This window comes from Podarcis vaucheri (assembly GCF_965113315.1).
Source record: "Podarcis vaucheri genome assembly, chromosome: 5".
NCBI lineage: Eukaryota > Metazoa > Chordata > Lepidosauria > Squamata > Lacertidae > Podarcis > Podarcis vaucheri.
Window position 1 is genome coordinate 101,256,708 of NC_138763.1, and position 21,442 is coordinate 101,278,149.

The following is a 21,442-nucleotide window of genomic DNA, read 5'->3' on the forward strand; positions in this document are numbered from 1 at the left end:
GCTTGTGGCGCTGGCACATAGACCAGCTTAGGTGCAGGGTTGGGGACTTGGACACTACCGTGGTGCCCCCAACTGCACTTGTGGCTCCAGAAAAGACACTTACAGATGGCGAGGCTCCACCTACACCTCCCTCGCAAACTGCCAGCGTGAAGCCGAACCAAGCCTCTTCAGAGGGTCTGCCAGACTTACCACAGGCTCAGACCACTCCACTTGCGGAGGCTCCACCCACAGCAGCGGATCCAGGGGATTTGGTTTCAACGCCACCTAGGGTCGCACCACAGCCTCAGCAAGAATTGTGTGGCCCCCCGGACTTGGCTACCAGTCCCCGGCGGTCTGGCAGAGTTTCCAAGTGCCCAACTTATTTAAAGGACTATGTTGGTTGGACATGCATCACTGTTGGTCTAAGTATGGGAAATGTAACCGATATGCTTTTGTGCCTAATTGAACCATTACGTGTAGTGCTGTATATAAGGAAACCATTACGATTGTAACTAACGCCTTATCTCGGTGGGGAGGGGTGTCATGTGCTGAAGTTCTCACCCTGGGCCAGCAGGGGGATACTGTAGATAGTTTTCACTCAGGTCCACGTCAGTTATTTTAGGCGGAAAACCCTGGGTTGTTGTTGCTACAATGTTGACAGCCGTCTGCCTATAAAAGCAGGCCGGCTGAGCTGTTTGCTGTTCAGTTCTGTTCCAGCTTACAAAATAAAGAGCTGCTTTGGAGAAATCGCTGTGTAGTCTGCCATGTCTACCCACTATTCAACACCACACACACCTGTCACATCAGGTGGGAGGCAGGTGAAGTTGCGGCTGTCTGTCAACACTACACTCCATTTGCAAATAGCTTGTATTAAACCACCACAAAGAAGGTCCTGTCCTGTATACCAGGCTACTGCATCTCAGGTGGTGGGGTACAGGACCTCCCCCGATTAAATTAAGCATTTGGGCAGCTTCATATGAGAGGTGATGGTGTGGGTAGGTAGGTAGGTAGGTAGGTAGGTAGGTAGGTAGGTAGATGATAGAGAAAGAAAGAAAGAAAGAAAGAAAGAAAGAAAGAAAGAAAGAAAGAAAGAACATTATAAAAGGGAAATAGATTGTGTAATGAAGAATGAAGTGTTCTCGAAGCTACCAGCATGAGTTTGACCAAACTGCGGGAAGCAGTGGAAGACAGGAGTGCCTGGCGTGCTCTGGTCCAGGGGGTCACAAAGAGTCGGACACGACTAAACAACAACAACAATGAAGAATAGTTTAAAAGAAATACATTGCAAAGCCAATATGCCTGTAGTTTTGTTATAACTGCAAATAAACAAAGAGCGCAGGTTGGCAAAAGCATTTTGTCTTGCCATAAATATTGTTAATGTCAACGTGTGCATCAGTAAAGCTATCTGCTTTTTATGTTAGGTGGAATAGCTTGTTCACAATTATTAGCTAGGGAACTCCTGCACCCAATTAACAAATTGATATCTAACTGCTTGTGTTCTACCTGAGCACGTGATTCTACATATTCAAGTAAGATTGTTTGAGGACTTATTGTATTTCATATCCAGTTATTTCCTTTACCTATGCTGAATTTAATAAATGTTAGTGCCCTTACATCCCCAGCAAATGTGCCCAGTTTGCAGCTTACATCTCCTATAAAATAAAAATAAAATTCAATTTTGTCCCACTTTCATGTGTACATATTTTTATCATGTGTACATATTTTAGACATTTTTCTCCACAGCCCATGTCTAATGAACAGCTTTGATTTTGCTTAAATATCTGTGACAGCCATTGTTCAGTGTAAGCCTTTATTTTATTTCTCTTCAAAACCTGGGTCCTGCCTCTCATTTTCCATTAGTCATTTATATACAACAAGCCAATAAGCCTTTGGACACTACATTAGGCCTCATCAAAATTTCAAAAGATGTAAGAGCTTTGGATAAATTAGCAGCCATTTTATGCTGTTCAAAACTTTGAATTTTACTATTTTGGGATAAATGAAGCTGCACACTGGGTGCTTTTGTGTCTCAAAACGGGTAGAGATTCGAGAAATAAATCTGGATAATTCACTATGGCAGGGTTGGAGGACTTATAGATTCATAGAATCATAGAGTTGGAAGGAACCCTGCAAATCATAATCCAACCATCTGCCCTCTGCAATGCAGGAATCTTCTTCTTCTTTTTCTTCTTCTTCTTCTTTGGCGATCACTCGTAGCTGAGTAAGATTGTCTTCCATAAACACGGTTTTGACAATGAGTCCGTAAGTGACTGTGGAGGCCTATTCTGGACATAGGCGCCGACTCCATGGGGCCTGAGGGGGCCCGAGCCCCCACAAAAATTCATTTGGGGGGGCTCTGCCCCCCCAATAATTTAAGAAAATTATTAGTTATATTATGCTTTGTAAAATCACAAAATTATGTTGGTATTTTTTATTTTCCTTGTTTGACGATAGTTACCTTTTAAAATACATTCAGTAATGAGTTAAATCCTACTGCAGAGGAGGGTCAAAGGACCAAGAGCCGGCGAAAGAGGAACTGCCGCCCATTGAGCCATGTGACCGCTGTGTTTGGCTCCGCCCCTAATGTAATGACATCACACACACAATGCTGCCCCCCCCATTGCCTTCACAAGCTGGCGCCTCTGATTCTGGACCCACACATCCTTCCACAGTGGGGACATTTGTTCCCGAGCGAGAGTTGATCATGGTGTGGATTTGCCAAGCATGCCTTCCTCTTAGCACGTTTCTCCCTTGTATCCTGAGTTCAAGTGTCTTCAAAGCCCATGACACCTTTGGTAAAGGCTGTTCTCCAACTGGAGCGCTCGCAGGCCAGTGTTTCCCAGTTGTCAGTGTTTATACTACATTTTTTAAAATTTGCCTTGAGACAGTCTTTAAACCTCTTTGTTGACCACCAGCATTACGCTTCCCATTTTTAAGTTCGGAATAGAGTAGTTGCTTTGGAAGATGATAATCAGGCATCCACACAACCTCAAATAACACAAATGGATAGACTCAAGGCCTTGCAGGAGCATAAGCCGCTGTTCTTGAAGTTTGAATCTGGAGTGGACCAGGGGGGTCTGGAGTTGTGAGGGCTCTTAATTTTGGAAGGACTTTGAAACATGCTTTTAAATACTTTCTGGATTACAGTGTTGACTGTGGGGAATGGGACTGTGGGGAATGGGCTGATCTGCTGAGGGGCGATGAAGATATTTTTGGATTGGAGTCCTCCCGAGACCTACCCCCCAATGAGAAAGGAAAGAAATTAAGAAAAAGATCAACAAAAGACAAAGTAAAGTGCAGGTATAAACAAGAAGAAGATCTGCAGAAGGGACATGGAAAAGACTTAAGAGCCTCGGACATAAGATCACCAGGTTGATGGACTAGATGGAATGGACAAGAAGGACTGACAAAACCCGAGACCAGGAAGAAGAGACATTGGATGAAGATTGGAATAAAGTTTTAAAAAAATTATTTTGACAATTAGTGTAAAATTAATGAGTATTAGGAAAAATGTTGGAATGAAACTATTTGGCTTTAGTAGAAATGATATAAGGAGTTATGTACAAATAAGTATTAAGTTTTACGTTTTAAGGTTTTTTTATGGTAAGATAAGGTTAAATAAATTAAGGTAAATTGAATGACAGAATATAGTGAAAGATGGAAAGGATTTGTTGAGTTAATTAATAGGTTAGATCGTTAAGATAAATTATATAACGAAAATTGAGAAAGATGGAAAGAATTTGCTGAAACAATTAATTAAATTAGAATACAAAAAGGGAGGTGTGAGGAGGTCGATGAAACAAGTAAATGAAAGATAAAGATATGGAACATTGGATGTGTGTTTTAATGTTATTGGTTTTTTTGCTGTATTGTATTGTTTTTTATGCTTTTCCTTTTATGTATTGTATGTTTTGTCAATTTTTTTGTTGTTTTCTTTTTTTCTTTTTTCTGTAATTCTTAAACTTCTAATAAATATCATTTAAAAAAAAGAGAGAGAGAATGTTAGCCGCTTTGAGACTCCTTCGGGTAGTGATAAAGTGGGATATCAAATCCAAACTCTTCTTCTACCACTACATTGTCATCGTTCTGGTCCCCTGGGTTTCACTGGACTAGAACTCTCACCCTCCCCAACCATTGGTCGTGCTGGTTTTTGCTGATGGGAGTTGGGAGTCCAGCAATATCTATTGGGTCACAGACTCCCCAGCCCTGAAGTATAAGATTGGATTTCAAAATGTCATCCTTTCCCAACTAATTAGAGGGCACAACAAAACATAGGCCAATGGAAGGACACCCAGAGAATTCAGCATATGTTAATTACCATACTTGCCCTGTGCTCTAACAATAGTCTATCACATTGGGTGTCAACCAGTGCACCGGGCACCCTGGGGAGACGAGAAACACTTGAGGGGAGCGGGGGGGGGGCTTTCATTAACTTGAAGCCCATATATTTCTGAAGAACATTCAGGGCAGCTGGCAGGGGCAGAACAGGGAGGAACGAGGGAATCCCCACTTACGCACGTCATGTAACAGAACCTCAGTGGAAGTGGCTCCCCAAAAAAGAATGTGGGTGGTCAAGGGAGCCATGGACTTAAAAAGGTTGGAAACCACTGCTCTATCAGAGCTCATCCTTACTTGAAAAATTTTAAGCATTTTGGTTTAACCTGAGCCATTCTGAAAGCAAGAAGTCTTTACCCATCTCTAGGGAGATTTGTTTAAGTTACCGGTACTCACTGCAATTAGAATGGCGGCATATCATACAGCTTTATCTGGCATAGCCGCTCCTCCTTGAAGCAAACTTTGCAGATGTGTTTAATTTTGCTATGGTGGTTTTTATTTCCAGACATAGTGAGGCCCGGGGCAATACCCTTCGTCTGACCATGCGCTCCATTGAACTCAGTAGCACTTACTTCTGAGTAGACATGGAATGCATTGTGAAAACCTTTTGAGAAATTATTGAAGAGGGATAGCAAGAAGACTGAGAATGTAAGTACGTTTTTCATTTTTATTTTGAAGATCCTGACCAGCTTGGTGTTAGTCCTTGGTATTAAATCCAACTCCAAACTAAATAGTAGTTAGGGACTGGGACAATTTTTGCCTCTATAAAAGACTAAGATTGAAAAGCTATACATTTTTAAATAAAGGAGAAACAGCAAAGAGAACAAGACAACAAAGAAGAAAAAATAGACTGCCTTGGGAATTTTAAAGAAGCTGTGATGTTCCCAGCAGCCGTAATTGCAGCAGAGAAAGGGATGCCCAGGAGACATGAGGTTTCTCTGCTTGAGAAGGTACTGACTGTTCCTAGACGTTTCCAGGACGTATGCTGAGCAGACACAGATCTATTTGCATATCTGTTTGTGCGCCTGCAGACACACTCTTACCTCTGATTTACCACAAAGATTAGAACAATCCAGTTGCCAGACGATTTAAGTGGAGCAGCTATTACTACACCTTTCTCTCATTCATTTACATCACGGGTAAGCAACCTAAGGCCCGGGGGCCGGATCCAGCCCAAACGCCTTCTAAATCCAGCCCGCAGATGGTCCGGGAATCAGCGTGTTTTTACATGAGTAGAATGTGTCCTTTTATTTAGACTGCATCTCTGGGTGATTTGTAGGACCTGCCTGGTGTTTTTACATGGACAGAATGTATGCTTTTATTTCAAATGCATCTCTGTGGGGCATTGTACTTTTGTACTGTTTTATTGTTGTTAGCCGCCCTGAGCCCGGCTTCGGCTGGGGAGGGCGGGATATAAATAAAATTTATTATTATTATAGGAATTCATTCATTATTATTTTTCAAAATATAGTCCGCCCCCCACAAGGTCTGAGGGACAGTGGACCAGCCCCCTGCTGAAAAAGTTTGCTGACCCTTGATTTATATTTATATCCTGTTTCTAAGCCCAGACTGATTCACAAAGTGGTTTAACATTTAAAGACCCCACTAAAGGTTTCGTATCATAGAAACCGTTATCTTGAATCGGCCAGATTGTACAGTGCACAAAGGGTTGTTTTTGTTTTGTTTGCTTCAAGAGATGGTTTTGGCAGCAGTTTGATCTGCTTGTCTGGCTATTGTTTTACTCTGGTGACTTATCAAAGTTCTGCAGTTAATCTCTCTAAACAGAACACAAAATTTGTATTGTCTTCCTCAAGGAATTGTACGTGGCTCTATCCCCCACAGCTTCCCATTTCTAAGTTCAACTTTCTCACACATCCTGTATATCTCTAGGGAGCCTTTTGAGAACAACCAACCGCTTTGCTATTATTTCCCAATGCCTGCCTTTTTGGTTCGCCATAAATTATACAATATGCTCCTAATATTGTTCTCCACTTCTCAGTTCCCCAAGCATTAGATTTCAGAAGCAGCCTTGGTGTTCTTATGAGACCAAAGTGTTGGGAGATTTGCACATGTAGTGTTGATGAGATCCTCCTGAAACGGCTCTGTGGGTTGGGAGTTTGAGCATGATGTTCAAGTGACTCTGCTCCTCCCTGCAAAACTATCAATAGACAGTATCTTTGAGGCTTTCAAGCAACTACTTTGAGATATGGGTCCTTCCACAGATACTTCATACCCAAATACAGAGGTGCCCTGCAAGACGAATGCCTCGCAAGACGGGAAACTCGCTAAACGAAAGAGTTTTCCGTTTTGGAGGTGCTTCGCAAAACTAATCTCTTATAGGCTTGCTTCGCAAGACGAAAATGTCTTGCGAGTTCCTGCGGGTTTTTTTCCTCCCCCCCCCTTTTCTAAGACGCTAAGCGGCTTATTCGCTAAGCCGATAAGCCGCTAAAAGCCTCTAATAGCGCTAATCCGCTAATCCGTCAATGGGCTTGCTTCGCAAGACGAAAAAACCGCTAGACGAAGAGACTCTCAGAACGGATTCTTTTCGTCTTGTGAGGCACCACTGTACTCCATTTCCCAAGGATCCACAGGGTGAATGTTATCATCTCTGCTTGTGATCATTCTGGCCAGGAATGAGGAATCTGTGGCCCTCCATGTATTCCTGACAACAGGCCATGTTAGATGAGGTCGATGGGAGTCCGCCCCCCCCCCAAAAAAAAAAACCTGGATGGCCACAGGTTCTCCACCCCAGCTTTAACCAGTAAAAGGGCCCCCAGCTTGCTTTTTGCCCTGTGCCAGAAGGAAGCACAGGGGGGGGGTGCAGGTCAGGATAGGAAAAGTTGGCTGCTCGGATGGAGCTTCCTCCTCTTTCCCTCTTGCTCAAGGATTGGGGGGACCAAAAGAGCAGATTTTGGGGACACCTGGTGAGAGGACAGGAGGAGTTCCACAGCACACAAGAGTGTTGGATGCAACCCTTTCCTTCTGTGAACTTCCATAAATGTATCTTAGGATCCAAGTCACAACAATTAATGCTTGGGTCAAAATAAACACACAAAAATGAGCTAATCACAATCTGCAGGGAGCATGAGGTTCTTGACAAGTGGTTCCCTGCAATGAACAGGTAACTCCTAGGAGAAGACCGTTCTTGTTTATAAGTAAATAATGCATCTTGCTGGTTCACGTCATGCTGAGCTGCTGGAAATGGCTTCCTGTTGATCCCATATTCTGTCATTACGCTTTAAACAAGAAGTCCTTCAGAACTAGCCCCCTCTATTTCCTGCTTGGCAGGGGGTTGGACTCGATGGCCCTTGTGGTCTCTTCCAACTCTATGATTCTATGATTCTATGATTCTATGATTCTATTTTCAGAGTCCATCTGTCTGCTGGTGTATTTTTGTTTTCATAAAGGCTGAACCCTGAAGAAGCGTGACTCTCTCTCACACACACATGCACACACACTTTCCTGCATTCCTGACAGATAGGAATCAAAATTCATGATAATCCACACAACATGAAATTCAATCAGGAAACAGAAAACAAAGCTTCACATGAAAGATTACAATTTATTTCTAAATTTATTGAGCAGCTGTTCAAAGGGCAGCTGTTCAAGGGGGGGGGGAATACAGAACTGATACAATGTAGGTTTTTTTGGTGATCTTTCAGGCCACCAAGTTTCCAATTCAGTTTATTTTTAGGAATTATGCTTCCAGGCTGTCTAAAACACAGCCACTCTTTATACATTTATGCACATATTCAGTATTTTGTTCTTAAATCCCAAGATGGTGTTAAAATTCTTACAGAAGTTAACAGCACTAAGAAATTTAAACAGCCTAAGACGAGACTGTTTGGCCCTGCAAGTTTCATAAGTAGATTCTCTCTCTGTATAATATATCTATTTGTGTGCATTTACTTGTACAGATAGAAACACTTTAGTCTTAATTTTATACATCATATTGATTGTTTAAAAGCACTTAAGGAGCCTAAATTGAAATTCAAAAGAAAACTTATCTGTTATGAATAAACAGACCGTCAACACACAAAAGCAAGGTCCTTTAACACAGGACAGGTTGGTATAGGGAACCTAGGGCCTGTCAGATGTTTTGGTCTACAACTCCAATCCTCCCGCTGGCAATGCTGGTTGGGGAAAATGACAGTCTAACAAGTGACAAAAATGTCTGCTCTAGGCAAGCCTGTTTACATGGGGAAAAATAATGCTTCAAATACTACTTCACTTTCCAACTAGAGCATAGCAATTAGCTTCCATTTTGAGACGTTCATCAGTACTAGTTTTAAACTATCAAGACATACCGGATACAATCCAACACACACTCAACCCATTCTTAACTCTGTGTTGAATTGTGGCCTCTTCTATGGGTCTGTTGGGATGATGCACACAACACGCCCTTCTTATTTCGAAGTGCCGCAAGATCAGCAACATTCCTTATGATTGTAAAACAATCCACTCCTCCTTGCAGCCCTGGAAGGTAATGCCCCAAATCCCTTAGGTCTCCCTTACTTCAGACTTTGGAATGCATAAATAGCGTAAATATTTTGGTACCTTCGATTACCTGAGGAATCGCTCTGTCCAGATACTACTTTCTACCCACTGACTAGATAGGAAAGGGACCAGTTTCATGGCCACTCCAGTATCGCCACGTGTGGAAGGGGCAAAGCAAATGAGCTAACTTGAGGTTACAGCCAGTGATCTATCACAGACAACTTTTTCTGTAAGGTGACAAGCATATATTATGAAAATAATCTCATTGCTTGTCTATAACTAATTCTGCGTAGACATAACTGAATGCTTTGCCTTTCCTGTCTGGCTTCAGAACCAGATTCTCGGCAGTGACGGTGGGGAAGCTATTCATAGCACCAAAAAGCCACAAACAGCAGAAGAGACGACACTAATAGAATGAAAGCAGAAGTAATAACAAGTCACTAGGTTAAATGAAAGGTGGCTAGGAACCAGAGAGGACACATGGTAAAAACATACAGGTGTGAAATCAATTAAAACAAAATATTCTACAGCCTTCATTTAAGATTTGCACTATTATCAATGGCAAGTGTGGTGTTTGTTTGTTTTTAAAAAGCTCTTCTTCTGTGTATCCAAGTTCAGTTGAATACAAATGGTTAAGAACCATAACGATCCTAAAAGAGAAGGAAATGAAAAGACATGAACAGGTGCTCTCTCTTACAAGGAAGGAAAAATACAAGTTGCATGCACTATTATAATCTGAAACATCGCAAATCGAAATCTCTACCCATTTATTTTGTAATTTAGTGTTTAACAAATGGCCCATATAATGGATTTTGAAAATTAAGATTCAGCTTGTTTTTAAAGAACTGCTGATTTATGTCGTCTTCTAGTACATTAGCTCCTGATACTGGTGATAAGCCAGAGAAGCAAGCTTGAGAAGGAAAAGAATGGGACTTCCCAGTTGCTTGCTGTAGAAAAATCTCCCTGTGGACATGGAACTCTGTGCATTTATGGGGTCAACTTACATTCCTACTGGCAGAAGTCTTCTGGACCTTAATAGATCTGAATTGTTAAAGTCTGCATCTATATTTAATTTTTACTTATTTTGTCCACTTATTTATTAAATTTGTATACCACCCTTCATCCGTAGATCTCAGGGCAGTTCACAATATAAAAATACAATAGAAAAACCACAAAATACATAATAAAATTAAGAACAGCGGCAAACAAATAATCCCCACCTCCTACAATGATTAACAGGGTGCAAAAATTCCCCACCCCTTGTAAAAAAAAAAATGCAGTAGTGTAACAGCTGTACTCTATTCATCTAACAAGACTTATATACTGCTTAATCAAACCTCTAAGTGATGTAAATAAAATATTCATAAGAAAGTATATGTCTTACATAAAACATACCGTATTTTTCGCCCTATAGGACGCACCGGCCCATAGGACGCACCTATTTGGGGGGGGGGGGGGATCAAGGGAAAAAATTTGATTTCCCCCCAGGTTTGCGCAGCCATCCCCAAGCTAGAAGAGGGAGACGGAGCACTTCGTCTCCCTCTTCTGCCTTCAGGGACAGCCTCCCAAGCCTCTGTGGGGCAGCGCACTCCCCGCTGTCCCCCGAGCTTGTGGGGCTGGCGGGGGGGGGGGAGAAGCAGGCTTGCTTCTTCCCCCCCCCCAGCCTCCAGATCAGGTCGGGGAATAGCGGGATGGCGGCACTTCGCCATCCCCCTATCTCCCGAGCTTGTGGGGCTGGCGGGGGGAAAAGCAGGCTTACTTCTCCCACCCCCAGCCTCCAGTTCAGGTCGGGGAATAGCGGGGTGGCGGCGCTGCGCCTCCCCGCTGTCCCCAGCTTTTGGGTGCAGGCTGCTGCCCGCAAGCCTTGCGAGCCCGCGGGACATCCCGCCGGGCTTGCAAGACTTGGGATAGCTTCCTGAAGCCTGGAGAGCGAGAGCGGTCGGTGCGCACGGACCCCTCTCACTCTCCAGGCTTCAGCGAAAGCCTGCATTCGCCCCATAGGACGCACCCAGATTTCCCCTTCATTTTTGGAGGGGAAAAAGTGCGTCCTATAGAGCGAAAAATACGGTACATATGTCTTACATATGTCTTACATAAAACATACAACTACGAAAATAAATGGACTGAAATTTACTCCCCCCCCCCACTCCATTGTGAAAACACTTAAAATATGGCCAACTGTATGTTCCATGAATAGATCTACACAAATTGTTTTACCTAAAGGGACCCAGCCTTGTTATGGAAGTGACAGAATAAAACCATCAGTTTACACAAGAAGCACGCTCCAGCGTCTCACATACAGGTAAGTCTGCTACCGACAGAAAACACATAAAACCTGATTTCAAATTTGAAAATGTCCCTTTTGTGTAAGTTTACTAACCTGTATAGAAGTCATGACTCCATTTGCCAGGACAGAAAGCCTTCCAGCCACAGATTTCACCCCTTGTTTAAACTGAGCCATATCCGGTGCCGTGGGCAAGACATGTGAAATATTGTAACTGCCTAAGAATAGAGTGAGAAATAAATTTAGTGGTTATGCCCAATAAAAGGTGAGTTCAGGTCTCCTCAGTTAATTTTATCAGACAAATCATTTCAACGTGATTAAAACAACTATCTAAAATCTATGGAAGCAAAAGACTAGGGTGCATAATTGTGTTTGTTTAGAAAGAAGGTTTATGGCTGTGACAAACATTAAGAGTTGCATGGCAAAACATGCTCCAAAGTGGTTCCAATATTTACAATCTGAACAGGACTCAAAATTCAGAAACATTGTTCTAAGCTTGTCCGTTACCCCTTCTTCTTAAGCAATTTTGGAGATGCCCGATAACCTGGAAAGGACGCTCAGCAAAAATGTGTAAGTATGTTGGTGAACTCATCTATCTATCTTTAATGTACCAAAATACCAAACAGTAGTTTGGGTTTTCTATCAATGACTTCTGTAGTTTTACCATTAGATGGTAAAAAGCTGGTTTTGCACTGCAATGTTAATATTTTGGGGGAATTCCTGAGCTTCATTTTCAGAAACAAAGATGCTATTTAAAAAGTTACTTAAAAGAAAGTACAACTCTGAACCTGAACGTTGCACATAAAAATAATTTAGCAGGAAGTCCCCTCTTTGATTTATAGGAAAATAAGTTCCAGTGAGACTGGGGGAAAGAGCAGGGGGATTTTTATTTTATTTTTTGCATCTGTCTGTCTCAAGAGACCACAGAGGGTCCTCCACTTGTGAATTTAAGTGGCTGCACTGGCAGCACTGAAGTGACCTCCCTGGGGCCCAAGTTTGAGCAGTGTGTTTGGATGTCCAGGGCTGCCTGGCTGATGTGGTCCAAAGGAAAGCGCAGCAATACAATGTGGCACCAGCCTGGCTGCAGGAATTGCTGGGGAAAGTTTACTCCTTAGCCATTTCTTCTCCATTCGAAGATGTTCTGTAAGGCAGCAGTTTAGGATCAGAGTTTTCCTTCTAGAGGAACTACCTTGCCTCTCACTTCCCTCTACAGCACATAAAAAACCGCCTTCTTGACAGCTGTACCCACTGTTGGTCTCATCCGCTCCATCTGTCTTCACATACAGAGGAAGTCCTTTACTGACTGAGGGTTTGAGACCCATCGGCTCCCCTCACCTGCTTTAGCTGGCCAGTCAGAACCGTCTCCCGGGTTGTGGCTGCTCTTGCCTGCTGACAGCTTCTAGGAGCCACAGGAGAGAGCTGAGTGCAGGGTGGGGACCAAAGTTGGGCAAGCTACTGCAGAAGGAGCACAACATGACCCCAACCAGAGGTACTACCCCTTCTCAAACACGCCACACACCCATTTTCCAGCATCAAAATGAAGAGGGGGATTGAAGGCAAGGGGGGGCTAGCCTTTCTCAGTCACAATGATAGTCACATGGCCACATGCCAGCAGCAAGTGTGGCCAAAGTATATGCATGCTCACCCACATGCATAGACAGAGGCACATAGCAGGCACTCTCTCACACACACGATCAATATTTCTAGCCATTCCCATTCCAGCTATTAGATGGGTGAAAATCCTGCCTTTTGCTTGCAGGCAGGCAGATTGGGCTCCAACCTTAGCGCTGCAGTGCTTGGAGCTAGGCTAAAAGATAAATTATTCTTCTGCCTGCTCTTTTGAGAGAATATCTGAAGTGGAATTCAAGAAGACCCCTAAAAGTAGAAGAATTTTATCTCCTGATCTAGAGATAAAGCACCTCATCTGCTCTCTAGAGATCCCGAATGCTGTGGAGGCCGTTGGCGGGCCTCTTCCTGTGTGACTCAACAAGGCAGATGCGGCCAATGGATTAGTTTCCCCCTTTGATCTACCGTGAGAGTTGCATTCTACAAAGTCGAATAATGAATAAATCTTTAGGCTTACAAAACTCAAATGCTGGTACCTAAATAGCCTCCACTTGATAAATTGTGTAGGAAAATCTGGTACACTTTCATAACATTAAAGATTTCAAATATCTAAACCTGACGTGATCATGTTTTGTGTAAAAGGTACTGGGAAATTTCGTGAAGAACATATACAGCTGAAAATTCTGTTAATCGTAAAACACTATGGATCAATCACCGTTTGTAAAGTTGTCTAGGTTTCATTATATTGTGTTTTTAAAATTATTCATTTTCTCTTGTCGTGAACTGCTACAAGACAGCAGTTAACCTCCCTGCTCAGTTTCAGCACGTAGTGCGTGTCATGTTACCAGTCTCTAATGGCTCTCCAGTATTAAATAGCAGGCACTTTAGATTATCCAGTTGCAAGCTTCCTGCTGCAGATATGCACAAAGAGAATTAGACCCTATCAACCTACTATAATCAAGTTTCATGACAATCATGGTATCTAAAAGGATTTATATAGGACTGTGGACCAGAATACAAAGGTCTTGCTTGTAGATTTTTTAGCTGTAAACCCAAAGAAGACCCTTTTTGAAAGGCACAACAAAGTCCTTTAGCTGTAAGAGCCACTGTGGTGATAATCTGATAGAAAGTTTTCATTAAATATTAACTTTTTAATATCTTTTTTGGTGTGCTTTGATAGGAATACCTTTCAATACATAAAACACAAACTCTATGAGAAACAGAGAACTGGGGTGGAGGCAGTGGCGGAGCTTCATGCGCCGGCACTGGGGGGCGGAGAGCAGGTGGGGGCATGGCTGACACGTGTCCTGGGGCGGGACATGCCAGTACGGGGGGGGGGGCAGCCGCAATGGCACCCTGCTGGGATCACGCGGACGGGGGCAGTGCACTCCCCCCCCACTCCTCTTCCTCCACCAGTGGGGGGAATCAGGCTCCAGCCCATAGTAACATGAGGTTCTAAAATTCAACCCCATAAGGATCAATTACAGTACTAAAGTCACTGGTTGCATCTGGACATGATGATACAATAAAAATCAATATTTAATGGGAATGATCCTAGGTGAATCTTACACTCAGGTGCTCCTACTCTCCCCTCACTTCTTCCAGTGTAGCTGTGAGGAGATTGGCAGCTTTCACTGATTAACGGCACTTTAAAATTGAGAAGACTGGCAGCTTTCACTTCCATTTTTTATTAACGGCAGTTTAGAATTGCACCTGAACCCAGAAGTGTGGTTAATCTTGACTATGGTTGTTGGAAGAAGTGAGGTTCATCACCCATGGGTTGAAACTGGCTTGTTTCAAATGAAATGATTACCTTTCAGACAAAACCCTAGTAACTTAAGCATATATACACACACATTACAGTGGTACCTCGGGTTACATACGCTTCAGGTTACAGACTCCACTAACCCAGAAATATTACCTCAAATTAAGAACTTTGCTTCAGGTTGAGAACAGAAATCACGCAACAGCGGCGTGGCGGCAGTGGGAGGCCCCATTAGCTAAAGTGGTGCTTCAGGTTAAGAACAGTTTCAGGTTAAGAACAGACCTCCGGAACGAATTAAGTTCTTAACCCGAGGTACCACTGTATATATTATTTCCAGTCAGCATTTGAACTGTTCCCTTCACACATAAGGCAAGCAGTAAAACAGACACAATTATTTTTGAGGCTAGCTTGATCCATTTTGGTATTTTACTAAGGACCAATTAACACAGCCCCAAATGCAGCCTGAAAGAGCCCTGTGGGATTAAAACAAGGTCCGCTGTTCCAGTTCGACAGTGGACAACAAGATATCCCTGGGAAGTCTCCAAGTGTAACGGCCCTCTCCTCACCTGCAATTCTCAGCAACCAGTACCAAGGGACTTCTTTGAGTGACCATGCAAGTAGATCTAAAGCACAGTACAGTGGTGCCTCGCAAGACAGAAAACCCGCTAGACGAAAGAGTTTTCCGTTTTGGAGGTGCTTCGCAAAACGAATTTCCTATGGGCTTGCTTCACAAGATGACAATGTCTTGCGAGTTCCTGCGGGGTTTTTTTCCTCCCCCCCCTTTTTCTAAGCCGCTAAGCCGCTGATCAGCTGATCCGATCAGCAGATAAGCCGCTAAAAGCCGCTAATAGCGCTAATCCGTCAATGGGCTTGCTTCGGAAGACGAAAAAACCGCTAGACGAAGAGAATCACAGAACGGATTCTTTTCGTCTTGCGAGGCACCACTGTACAGCTAGGATCTCCCCAATACTGGATACAGAATTACAGGCAGGGCATTCAGAGTTAAAAAGGAAGGCCTCCATAGTATTAAATCCCACCCAAGAACTTGCTGGTTTTAATTTCATGTATTCAACACAACCCATTTGTTTAGATAGTAGTGAGCTATATCGACTGCCGTGAACAGTAGCAGGGGCTGCGGTTAGGTGAGAAAGCAGGGGCACCTGCTCAGGGCAGGAGCAAAAAACAGGTCTCAAAATATATAAACAGGCCAATATTAGGATTGCTCATGAAGTATATTTGACCAAGGACTTATTTTCCAGGACGTACGAGGATAGCAGTAAGTTCCATAACTAAAACAACACTGACAGTATGCTGATCAACAGGACACTGCACACAATTCAAAACAGCAAAAATGTTCATCATTTTCCTTTCCCACCTGATGGTTGTTTCTTCTGTTCTTCAAACAAATCAGCTGAACTTATAGCAGAGTTTCCTGAAAGTCTCTCTAACCGAACTCTAGCTTCATACTACAAAAGAGTTAAGAAGATTTCAGCAATGATAATAAACTTACACATGTTTCACACCTAGGTGAGATTATTTCAGCTGTTGCTATGAAGCTGAATATCCTGGTAAAGCCAGTATTTTATTAACTCCAGTTCTTAATTCACTCAAAGTATAGGTTACTAGGAGAAAATCCAAATAGATGCACTTTTCTAAACTGGTTTGAAAGTTTCAAATTTTTTTGAGGGAGGAGAACATCATCACTCTGATTTCTCTCAAATCACAACTATTTCTACAAGAAAAATTTGCTTCTAGCAATGTGATGTTTCCAAATACCCCACAAGCTGGTTATCAATTGCATACAGGTTTTGCAATTAGTGCAATTTAATTTGCACTTACGTCAGCATGGTCTTGCTTTCCAAAGTACATATCTGATGAAATAGCTTTTACGTTGCCAAATTTCTTCTGGGCTTCATCTGTGCTTGCAGGAGGTTCAAACTCGGCTTTACGACGAGACGAAGGCCTAAAAGAACATTGTTCCACATGGTTATATCTGAGAGGATATTGCTTATCAACTTGATAGTGTTAATAGATTTATACTTTTTGTAGTTTTAGCTATTTCATTAGAGCAGCGATTTTAACAACTGTGGCTTCCATCTGCATGGGGGGGTGGATCTCAAAACAAAACCCTACATATAAACACATCCACGTACTGGTATTTACTGGTAAATAAAGTCGAAAGTTTATAACCAGAGTAAGATTAAGTAGAACTTTCAGAAACCTATTGCTAAAAGTTAATTGAAAAGCTTAATACATAAATAGCAATAATGAAGTCAAGCAGAAGTATGCAATATCGTTTTGCTGGAGAATTTTGGTGTGGCAATGGCGGTAATTCCAGAAACTGTACATTATGATGCTGGGGAACTAGGTCTGGTCTTAGCATCACTTCTTGGCATGCCAGAGTGTAGTCAACAGCACTGGCGGAGAGACTGACATGTCAGGTCAGAGCACCTAGGGGCAATCACCATCCACTTTCATTTTATAATACATGGCAAATATTTACTGAATGCATGAATTGTTCAGACCCTGGTACGAAACTACCCAATACCCATTAAAAAAATATGCCAAGACTTCTTAGAGTAATCAAATGAAACTTTATTATCCAGCATGACACAAATTTATTTGTTGTTTACTGTTGGAACATTTTTTTTCTCAAATGTATCTAACATAATTTTAAAATAAATAAAAACTTCATTTTAAAAATTGAACAGTGTCACCTAGTTTATTTCAACTGGTTAGATTTTATAAATATTTAATGTATAATAATCCAGGTGGAACAGGATGCACATAAAAGACATGAATTATCCCAGCTATGTTAGCAACCCAATCATTTTATGTACACAAACATTAGTAAAAAAAATCGGTTTTCACAAGAAGTCTGCTGGGTTCCTTGTGTATCACTTTTATCTACAAACATCAAAAATTTAAGGATCGCACTTCCCTGATGTTCCTCCTTCTTCCATTATATATTGATATCAATAAATGGAGAAGATTGAAAATGCACTGCTTAACTGCAACTTTAACCACCATTAAGACACAGACTGATAGATTTGGAAAACCTCTCTTCACATACAGAAACCACAGCAAAGCCCATGATCCCTAGAGTATTAAGCAAGAATCCTTAGTCTAAAATTTAACATTCTACCTTTTAAAACCTAGGACATGATGGTTGTTGTTTATATTTTTTACAAAATCCCCTCCTGTTCTGGATTTTATATACAATTTTGCTGGCTATTTCTTTATGAGAATACTTTTAGAGGTTTTCACCTATTTAGCTGCTTTGTCAATGAATTTCTCATGAGCTCATAACATAGAGAGACCAAAGATAACAGGAGTAGCAAATGCTAATCAGTAATATTGCTATATTATATGTTAATGCAGCCTGTACATAAGAAATAAAGGTTTTAACATAGCCACAAGCAGATCGCTGTACTCAATATTCAGTATTTGCCTACTCATAGAATTTCCCACCTGAATATCTTAGATACAAGTGAGCAGGCTTAGACTACCTGTTTTGCCTCAGTGGTTAAATGGCAGGAGAATTTTATTTGGTTTGCATTTTTAAATAAACTGACCTAATTCACAACTCCTAAATTAATACATGGACCAGACCAGAACATAATTATCCTTCGGATTTAGAATTTCTCCAAATTTGACATGTAATTCTTGTCTGGAAAATGTAGAATAGTGGAAGGGACAATGAGGGTCATTTAGTCCAACCCCCGGCAAGGAAGGAATCTCTTTGCCCAGCGTGGAACTCGAACCCACAACCCTGATATTAAGAGTCTCACGCTTTACCGACTGAGCTTTCCCAGATGTAAAATGCATTTTTTAAAACTCAAGTTTTAGAATAAATTAGAAAAGCATATGCTGAGAGAAAATACAACTGTAATTTTAAAATATGAATTTAAATATGACTTTTTCATATCCATTTTTTAAAAATGAGCAGACTGTTGCAAAAACAGGATGGAACAGACATCTAAACACATTTGAAATGGACAGAGGCTGGAAGCAAACTGATCTGATCATCCCTAGTTGAGGCTTCTGGTTCCGGTCTGCCTTAATGGAGGCAGCGCCCACGACAGCAGGAGATTGTTGGCAAAGAAAAAACAATGATGATTGAGGGTAATTATCCTTGCAAGTTACCCCCAGGGACAGGGAGGAACAGGCTTCACTGACAGTTTTTACCTGGCTCTGGCTCCGGCATGGGATGCTGGAGGCAGGGAGACACTGAGTGCAAAAGCATTTGGCTGCCGGTAACTCACCTATGAGGCCATTAAGAAGCAGAGGTTCTCCTGTTAATCAGAGCTTAATTTGGACTTTATTATCTACGGACGGAACTGATTAATTCAAAAAGGACTTGGAATTTAACTGGAAGTATAATTGCTCATTTATCTTGAGCCGAACAGAGGGAATCTGCAAACTTGCCAAGGAACTGATAAGGTTCATAAAATCTGGCATGGGGAGGCCACCTAAATTATATAATTCGGTATTTGAATGATCAGTATTAGTAACTGTATTATAATTTGGTATTGTTATAACAAGGCTATTATTGGATTGTAATTGAAAATGAGTAAGATTATTATCAGTTCATCCCTAGTTGAAGGTTTATTCACATGAAGGTTTCCTTTAGGTACCTCTCTAAGTAGCTTGAAGTTTTCGAAGACAGAATCGTATCTAAGTCTCTGTTGCCGCTCTCTTTCTTCCAGAAGGAATCAGAATTGTCGTCCCAGTTAGAAAAAGTGCTACTTCTCAATTCGGAGGAATCAAAGTACCTGGGTGGAAAAAGAGAATGTTATTGGACTACTGCTCTGGAAGGTCCCCCTGGCCTTCGCGGGCAGCAAGAGCTGAGCCTTTAGCTGAAAGCGCCCTTGGGAAGGCGATGCTTTCCTCTCGTTCCAGTCCAACGGCAATGCATTTTGTTACTTAGAAAGCATTAGGTGATTTTCCAGCACCAGCTCTTCAGGAAACATAAGGGGCTGTGAAGTGTGGGGAAGTGGAATTCTACCGGCGGTCATTTTGATTCAAGCCACTAACCTGTTCACATGACCAATTAATGCCATAATAAATCAGGATAGGAATAAGCATCAGTCCCCAAGGAGGCGAGTATGGTGGCAACATTATTAGGTTTCTGGAGCCAAGTTAAGGCACATTGACTTACCCAGGCCTTGGTGAAATTTAACAGGACTGTTCAAGGTCCTAGGGCTTGTGTGAACAGCTGTTTCATCGTTTTACTGTGTGTCATAGTTTTCAGAAATGTTACTTGGTTTGTTGTAGGTTTTATAATTTTGTTAATTTTGTTAATGTTTACAAGCCACCTTAGGATCTATTTTGATGGGTGGTTTAGGAGTTCCACAAATAAATAATGTGGATGCCAGATTAATGCATACCAAATTAGCCAGGATTCAGAAGCTAAGTTTAAACCAGGCTTCCTCAAACTCAACCCTCCAGATATTTTTGGCCTACAACTCCCATGATTCCTAGCTAGCAGGACCAGTGGTCAGGGATGATGGGAGTTGTAGTCTCAAAACATCTGAAGGGCAGTGTTTGAGGAAGCCTGGTTTAAGCCATAGTTCAATTGTTGCTTCCTGGTTTCTCTCCCTATACTCGAAAAGGATGCTGCATTTAAGTGCCACAAACTTATGAACACCTTGGCTTATTAAGACCAGAATTTGGTCATGTGAACACAACCAACACCTGCAGAAATGTTAAAAAATAATAAGGAAGGTATTTACGGATATGAGTATCTCATAGATAAACAGGGTTTCAAATCCTCCAAAACTATACAAAAGTCAACATGAAAACAAGGTGTTTCATCGATCTTCCCTCGTATCCCCATCTGATCATGACCTTCACTCTTATGATTTTCTAAATTATTAGTACATTGCATCTGCTGAAACTGCTTTCAAGAGTTTGAACTGGAAATACAAAACATTGTGCCACTGCCTAAATGTTTTAATCTTAATCCAACCAAGTAAGTGAAAGTGTTACCTTGAACTAGGGGATGAGAAATATGAGTCGACGTCATCATTATTATTGTACTTTTTCCTTGGTTTTGCAATTATAGGTGTTTCTTGTTCTATGATCTGCATATCTGAAATTACGGAATGGGAAACGCCACTGGGATGGGAGAGAAGATACGACTGTGTTAGCATTAAACGGACAAAGAGAAATTCAGTTAAAAGGACAAAGCCCATCTTATGAATTGGATTATCAGTAAACATCTAATTATAATAGGCCAAGGCCTGATGTAATAATCAAGCTTAATACAACAAATCAAATTTCAGATCTCCTCAGCCATGACAACAAGATTTTAAAGTAGCTTTAAGGGAAAAAATCTTTCTGCAATCTCATGCTGCTCTAGAACACTGGGTCTCAAACTGATGCCAGACATCCTAGTGAGGCCAGGACAGTCACTAGAAATGCTGAAGCTTCTCCCTCACATATTCCAACGAGTAACTTTATTAGAACATAAAGACAGCTTTGTATTGAAGGGCCTAGAACATGGGTAGGAAAACTAAGGCCCGGGGTCAGATCCAGCCCAATCGCCTTCTAAATCCGGCCCACGGATGGTCCGGGAATCAGCGAGTAGAATGTGTCCTTTTATTTAAAATGTATTTGTGGGTTTTTTGTGGGGCCTGCCTGGTGTTTTTACATGAGTAGAATGTGTGCTTTTATTAAAAATGTATCTCTGGGTTATTTGTGGGGCATAGGAATTTGTTCATTATTATTTTTTCAAAATATAGTCTGGCCCCCAAAAGGTCTGAGGGACAGTGGACCGGCCCCCTGCTGAAAAAGTTTGCTGACCCCTGGGCCTAGAACATTGAGCAAATGCAGCAGAGATTAATTATGGGATCAGCTTTCATGGATTAATCCTGCTGTTTATATGGATGTCTGTCACTTCACAAGCTGAATTCCAGTGCCTTCCGCAAGCCATGTCAGTTAGTCTGCTGCAGAAAAGGCAACACGACAGTATTGCTAAACATACCCAAAGGCCTTCACAGCATGGACAACAG

General features: G+C 41.8%; 1 protein-coding gene across 8 annotated transcripts in view; it reads right to left on the reverse strand.

Annotated features, from left to right (window-relative positions):
* Window positions 1-7,856: 7,856 nt before the first annotated feature.
* Window positions 7,857-21,442, reverse strand: part of ARFGAP3 (ARF GTPase activating protein 3) — a 37,452-nt gene continuing 23,866 nt past the window's right edge. For all 8 annotated transcript variants that reach the window (XM_082223160.1, XM_082223159.1, XM_082223157.1 and 5 more), the window contains 6 exons: window positions 20,418-20,546; window positions 19,064-19,201; window positions 16,266-16,389; window positions 15,802-15,892; window positions 11,192-11,313; window positions 7,857-9,461 (listed from right to left, as the gene is read on the reverse strand). In XM_082223160.1, coding sequence (XP_082079286.1) covers window positions 9,444-9,461; window positions 11,192-11,313; window positions 15,802-15,892; window positions 16,266-16,389; window positions 19,064-19,201; window positions 20,418-20,546 — 622 coding nt within the window. In that variant the 3' untranslated portion in view covers window positions 7,857-9,443. The remainder of the gene's footprint in view (window positions 9,462-11,191; window positions 11,314-15,801; window positions 15,893-16,265; window positions 16,390-19,063; window positions 19,202-20,417; window positions 20,547-21,442) is intronic.